This window comes from Scomber japonicus, chromosome 11 (genome assembly GCF_027409825.1).
Source record: "Scomber japonicus isolate fScoJap1 chromosome 11, fScoJap1.pri, whole genome shotgun sequence".
NCBI lineage: Eukaryota > Metazoa > Chordata > Actinopteri > Scombriformes > Scombridae > Scomber > Scomber japonicus.
Genome location: NC_070588.1, coordinates 1,915,355 through 1,922,350, shown reverse-complemented (window position 1 = coordinate 1,922,350; position 6,996 = coordinate 1,915,355). Strand labels below are relative to the sequence as shown.

Below are 6,996 nucleotides of genomic sequence, written 5' to 3'. Positions count from 1 at the left end.
TTCTTTAAATATCAGTTTACATTAAATTTATATTAAAGTCTGTGTGTGTGTGTGTGTGTGTGTGTGTGTGTGTGTGTGTGTGTGTGTGTGTGTGGTGGTGGGGGGGGGGACTTTAAAAGGTTATAAAACAACAAATAAGACAAAGAGAAAGATCTCACACATCCAAAACCGTCACAGAGAGAAGAAGTGCATTTAAAAAGACACATTCAATGTTGTTCTCCGTTAAATTAATATCATGCTTTCACCCTTGAAGGAAAGATTTATAAAGTTAAAAAAATAAAAAACAGAAAAGGAATGAACAAGAGGTGAAAATTGGTCAAGGTGAGGAGGGGGTTGTTCCAGGAAAGCAGAATGACCCAGCTGGTGAGAGGAGGGGAACAAAAGGAGGGTTTGTAGTTTAACACACTCAGCTCATATCAGGCATCTCTGTAACTGTGTCATCCTGCTTTCTGTAAAACCCCCCCGGCCCCCTCCAACCACTCCCAGCGTCTCCTCGTCCGGCAGCTTCCAGGAGACAGTGTGCGCTCTAACATTAACTGTTAGCAGTAGCATTACCTGGCACCATGACAACCAAAAAACAACAAGAACAACAACAGCAGCATCGTTACCTGTAGCCTTAACTTTAACGTTAACGTTCCTGTAACCTTAACGTTAACGTTCCTGTGGCCTTAACGTTAACGTTCCTGTAACCTTAACGTTAACGTTCCCGTAACCTTAACGTTAACGTTCCCGTAACCTTAACGTTAACGTTCCCGTAACCTTAACGTTAACGTTCCCGTAACCTTAACGTTAACGTTCCTGTAACCTTAACGTTAACGTTCCCGTAGCCTTAACGTTAACGTTCCCGTAACCTTAACGTTAACGTTCCCGTAGCCTTAACGTTAACGTTCCTAACCCAGTTTTTTTCCATCAAAGAACAAACAAACAAACAGAGACGCTATAAATGACAAAAAAATAAGCCAAAAACAAAATGAGCAAAAAATATGATATAATATTCTGGGAGTGAAGGTGGATTTGGCAGAGAGCAGCAATGCATGAAAAGGAAAAGGTGATGGAGGGGAGGGGGGGGGGGCAAGAAAGCAGAGAGCATGATTAGTAGAAGCAAGCATCTGGATTACACACTGACGGACACAACTAACCTTAATGTGCAGAATGCAAACTAAGCTGATGTTGAAGATGCATGAAGAAGAAGAAGAAATGCAACAGAAAGCCCTGCGAGCGTGGTTCAAGTACATACATGTGCACTACATCCACTTCATGCACAGAAAGCAAACTGAAAGCCAATGAGTGGTTAAGAGAATCCAGGGATGATATTTAAAAAGCTGTGAAAGCAACAGCAGCTATGTGAAGGAGGTGACATCTGGTTAACACCTGAACTCTACACAGGATGTGTTATATGAGGGATGGAGAGAAAAGTGTGGTGAACTGTGGGGGCTCAAAAGATCCATAAAGGAGAAGAGGGGAGAGGTAGAGATTTAGGGGGGATAGGGTGGTGTAGTGTGTACCCTCAGACGGATCGACTGGGGCCTCCGCCTGCAGCTCCTCTCCTGCAGCTTCAGCCACGACCGGAGCGGCGTCCACCAGCTCCTCTGTGCTGTCTGCAGGGGCCGAAACTTCAGCTGCAGCCTCGGCAGCCACTGCAGCTCCTACTGGCTCGGCTTCTACAGCGGCTTCTGCAGGGGCTTTTACGGCGGCTTCTGCGGGGGCTTCTGCGGGGGCTTCTGTGGCGGCTTCTGTGGCGGCTTCGGCGGTGGCTTCTGCGGGGGCTGGAGCAGCTTCTGTGATGGTTTCGGCAGCTTCAGCTATTACTGGAGCGGGGTCAACCAGTTCTTCGGGGCTCTCCACAGGGGCAGAAACTTCAGCTGCAGCTTCAGTGGGGGCAGCTTCAGCTTCTACAGGCTCGGCTGCTGTGGCTTCGGCTTCGGCAGGGACAGCCTCTGCAGCTTCTACAGGAGCGTCAGTCTGGGCTTCTTCTGGAGTTGCAGCTTCGGTCGCAACTTCAACTGGAGTGTCTACAGGGGATTTGGGGACGGCAGGAGATGCAACATCTTCTGCAGAAGGTTCTGCTGCAGCCTCAGCTGAAACTTCTGGGATGGTGTCGCTGATCTCTGGAGTAGCTTCAGTAGAGGTGGAGATTACAGGTGCAGAGTCCACTAACTCTTCAGCACTGACACCGGCTGCTTCTGTGTGTGCAGCAGCTGCTGGAGCAGCCTCAGCAGTGGAGGTGAGAGTAGCTTCAGGTTCAGGTGGAGTTTCCTTCTTAGCTGCTTCAGCATCTTCTTTCACTTCTGATGTGACCTCCTGGATTTCTTCTGACACCTCCTGCGCCTGCGTCCCGGTTTCAGTCTTCACTTGTGTCTTCTCGTCATCAGAGTCGGAATCAGAGTCTGAGTCTGAGTCAGAATCAGAGTCGCTGGACGACGACGACGATCCGTCAGCAGCTGGATCTGCAGGTTCAGAGGAGGTCGCCTGTGCTGTGACTGCGTCATCTGTGGCGGCGGCTGTGACGGGAGTGTCGTCTTTACTGCCTGCATCTACCAGGGGCTCAGCAGCAGGTGGAGCTGAGTCTGCTACAGGTGGAGCTGCATCAGTGATAACCTGAGCAGCATCTGGCTCTGAGGTGGCTGCTGGAGCTGCAGCAGCTTCACTGGCAGCACAAACAGGCTCTGCAGCTGCTGCTGCTGCTGCGACTGCTTCTGCAGCTACAGATGGAGCTGCATCAGTTACAGATGGAGCTGCATCAGCTACAGATGGAGCTGCATCAGTTACAGATGGAGCTGCATCAGCTACAGATGGAGCTGCATCAGTTACAGATGGAGCTGCATCAGCTACAGATGGAGCTGCATCAGTTACAGATGGAGCTGCATCAGCTACAGATGGAGCTGCATCAGTTACAGATGGAGCTGCATCAGCTACAGATGGAGCTGCATCAGCTACAGATGGAGCTGCATCAGTGATAACCTGAGCAGTGTCATGCGCTGGAGCTGACTCTAAGGTGGCGGTTGGAGCTGCAGCAACGTCACTGGCAGCACTAACAGACTCTGCTGCTGCTGCTGCTGCGACTGTTCCTGCTGCACCTACAGACTGTGCTGGGAAAACTCCGGGGTGTGAAAGTTTAACTGGGAAGGCAACTGCGGTCTTGTAGGCTATCAGAGCTGCTCTCTCATCTGGAGCCTCTGCTGCTGAGGAGACGGTACATAAAAAGGTTGCATCATGAATATTTACAGACTTCCTGGGAGAATTAAAGTTCCTGAAAACTTTAACTTGAGCTTTTCTTGAATGTTAAATATAAACAGTGAGGTCTGAAAGAGACTTTTAGACCAGCACTGTGTGTATTTTAAAAAAGCACAAAAATGGAAAATGGGAAACAGAAAAAGTAAAGAAACACTATTCATACAGGAACATGTTTATGATTACAATTACACACAATCCATTCAGGACAGTCGACTGGAAGAGAAAAGAACATTTTAGACTTTATGGCACTTATTGTTTAACTGCAAGAAAAGAGTTACACATTACAATTAACATTTATACATTAACCATTCATATATATATTCATGTTTATCGTTATGGACCAAGAGGGAAAAAAGAAGGTAAAAACATTATCAATACAAGATAACAACCAGTCAGTATTTTATTTGAATTTAAACGTTAATCTTGATGAAGTGAACTGAATCTAACAGCCTTACTCTCTCTCGCAGCCTTCGTCTTCTTCGCTGGTTCTTCGGTCTGAGTGCAGAACGCAGCGGCCGAGCGAGTCCTGAGGACGCTCTCCAACCGCAGACACTGCAGAAGAAGAGACCACAAAACATCAAATACTATATATCAATACTTCAGTTCATCATTCTGACTTTTACAACTGTTCAATAAGAGATTAATCATTCTGAGTCATTCCTAAAGGACCTTAGAGAGAAAACTAAAATGTTCAAACTCTGACTCCTGGTGTATAGTACTAGTACCTCTAACTGTACTACAGTAAAGTACTAGTACCTCTAACTGTACTACAGTAAAGTACTAGTACCTCTAACTGTACTACAGTAAAGTACTAGTACCTCTAACTGTACTACAGTAAAGTACAAGTACCTCTAACTGTACTACAGTAAAGTACACGTACCTCTAACTGTACTACAGTAAGTACAAGTACCTCTAACTGTACTACAGTAAAGTACAAGTACCTCTAACTGTACTACAGTAAAGTACAAGTACCTCTAACTGTACTACAGTAAGTACAAGTACCTCTAACTGTACTACAGTAAGTACAAGTACCTCTAACTGTACTACAGTAAAGTACAAGTACCTCAAACTATACTACAGTAAAGTACAAGTACCTCTAACTGTACTACAGTAAAGTACAAGTACCTCAGACTGTACTACAGTAAAGTACTAGTACCTCTAACTGTAGTACAGTAAAGTACAAGTACCTCTAACTGTACTACAGTAAAGTACTAGTACCTCAAACTGTACTACAGTAAAGTACAAGTACCTCAAACTGTACTACAGTAAAGTACAAGTACCTTAAACTGTACTACAGTAAAGTACTAGTACCTCAAACTGTACTACAGTAAAGTACAAGTACCTTAAACTGTACTACAGTAAAGTACTAGTACCTCTAACTGTAGTACAGTAAAGTACAAGTACCTCAAACTGTACTACAGTAAAGTACTAGTACCCCTAACTGTACTACAGTAAAGTACAAGTACCTTAAACTGTACTACAGTAAAGTACAAGTACCTTAAACTGTACTACAGTAAAGTACTAGTACCTCAAACTGTACTACAGTAAAGTACAAGTACCTCTAACTGTACTACAGTAAAGTACAAGTACCTTAAACTGTACTACAGTAAAGTACAAGTACCTCAAACTGTACTACAGTAAAGTACAAGTACCTTAAACTGTACTACAGTAAAGTACTAGTACCTCAAACTGTACTACAGTAAAGTACAAGTACCTCAGACTGTACTACAGTAAAGTACAAGTACCTCTAACTGTACTACAGTAAAGTACTAGTACCTCAAACTGTACTACAGTAAAGTACAAGTACCTCAAACTGTACTACAGTAAAGTACAAGTACCTTAAACTGTACTACAGTAAAGTACTAGTACCTCAAACTGTACTACAGTAAAGTACAAGTACCTTAAACTGTACTACAGTAAAGTACTAGTACCTCTAACTGTACTACAGTATAGTACTAGTACCTCAAACTGTACTACAGTAAAGTACAAGTACCTTAAACTGTACTACAGTAAAGTACAAGTACCTTAAACTGTACTACAGTAAAGTACTAGTACCTCTAACTGTACTACAGTATAGTACTAGTACCTCAAACTGTACTACAGTAAAGTACTAGTACCTCTAACTGTAGTACAGTAAAGTACAAGTACCTCAAACTGTACTACAGTAAAGTACAAGTACCTTAAACTGTACTACAGTAAAGTACTAGTACCTCTAACTGTAGTACAGTAAAGTACAAGTACCTCAAACTGTACTACAGTAAAGTACTAGTACCTCTAACTGTACTACAGTAAAGTACAAGTACCTCAAACTGTACTACTGTAAAGTACTAGTACCTCTAACTGTACCACTGTAAAATACAAGTACCTCAAACTGTACTACAGTAAAGTACAAGTACCTCAGACTGTACTACAGTAAAGTACAAGTACCTCAAACTGTACTACAGTAAAGTACTAGTACCTCTAACTGTACTGCAGTAAAGTACTAGTACCTCTAACTGTACTATAGTAAAGTACTAGTACCTCAAACTGTACTACAGTAAGTACTAGTACCTCTAACTGTACTACAGTAAAGTACAAGTACCTCTAACTGTACTACAGTAAAGTACAAGTACCTCAGACTGTACTACAGTAAAGTACAAGTACCTCTAACTGTACTACAGTAAAGTACTAGTACCTCAAACTGTACTACAGTAAAGTACAAGTACCTCAAACTGTACTACAGTAAAGTACAAGTACCTTAAACTGTACTACAGTAAAGTACTAGTACCTCAAACTGTACTACAGTAAAGTACAAGTACCTCTAACTGTACTACAGTAAAGTACTAGTACCTCTAACTGTACTACAGTAAAGTACTAGTACCTCAAACTGTACTACAGTAAGTACTAGTACCTCTAACTGTACTACAGTAAAGTACTAGTACCTCAAACAGTACTATAATAAAGTATCCACACTGTTAATAATAATAATAATATTAATATGTGTTTCCGGTTAAGGACCTCGGTGTCTCTCTCTGTTGGATCCGACAGAAGGAGCCTCTGACCGGGTCAACAACCTCCAGACCTCCGCCTGGTTCTTCACATTTTACCGACACCGTCTCAGACATGTGTCCCATTAAAAGCTCCGTGTTTGGGGTGTTTACGGGGCGAGGAGGTCGCTGTTACCTTGAGAGAGCTCAGCCGTCCTAACCGCAGCAGAGAGGTCGCCATCTCGTCGTGTTCCCAGTGTTGTGCTCCGGCCAGAAACTGCGGAACAAATTCAAAGGTTCCGCAAAGAAACCGTCCTGAATTTAAAAAAAAGAAAAATCTTTGAACGTTTGAAAAATACTTTTTTGCCCATGAACTTTAGAGTCAAGAAAACACCCATTGTCCCTCATTTTATGATGTTATTACTAAGTTTATATTTCATATTTTATTATATTTATAGTATACGTAATGTATGTTATTTCTTATATTACGATATTCAGCTTTGATTATTCCAATTCTTACTTCTAAATGTTTTTATGTAAAGCACATTGAGTTGTTGCCCCTGTGTATTAAATGTGCTATATAAATAAAGCTTCCATGCCTTGCTTTATTATATATATTTATTTATATAATGCGCTTTCTTTTAGATGTTATATTTCCTATATTATTTATTTGGAGAAGTTGTTGTGTATATTACCAACCTGTTATATACATGTACAGCAAATCTGAGAATATATTCAGTAGTGTATTGGAAACATGAATACATACAAGTAGACTACTGTACTTTGAGCAATTTCT

At 42.2% G+C, this 6,996-nt stretch overlaps 1 protein-coding gene across 2 annotated transcripts; it reads right to left on the bottom strand.

Moving 5' to 3' along the window:
- Nucleotides 1–1,164: 1,164 nt before the first annotated feature.
- Nucleotides 1,165–6,463, bottom strand: LOC128368128 (skin secretory protein xP2-like). 2 transcript variants are annotated; one of them, XM_053328880.1, is made up of 4 exons: nucleotides 6,397–6,459; nucleotides 3,690–3,786; nucleotides 1,690–3,182; nucleotides 1,165–1,653 (listed from the first exon to the last, which is right to left on the bottom strand). In XM_053328880.1, the coding sequence occupies exons 1-4, from the start codon at nucleotides 6,439–6,441 to the stop codon at nucleotides 1,393–1,395; spliced, it is 1,896 nt and encodes a 631-aa protein (XP_053184855.1). In that variant the 5' UTR covers nucleotides 6,442–6,459; the 3' UTR covers nucleotides 1,165–1,392. The 2 variants fall into 2 exon arrangements, with proteins under 2 accessions (XP_053184855.1, XP_053184854.1); XM_053328879.1 differs by having other exon boundaries at nucleotides 1,175–3,182; nucleotides 6,397–6,463.
- Nucleotides 6,464–6,996: the final 533 nt, after the last annotated feature.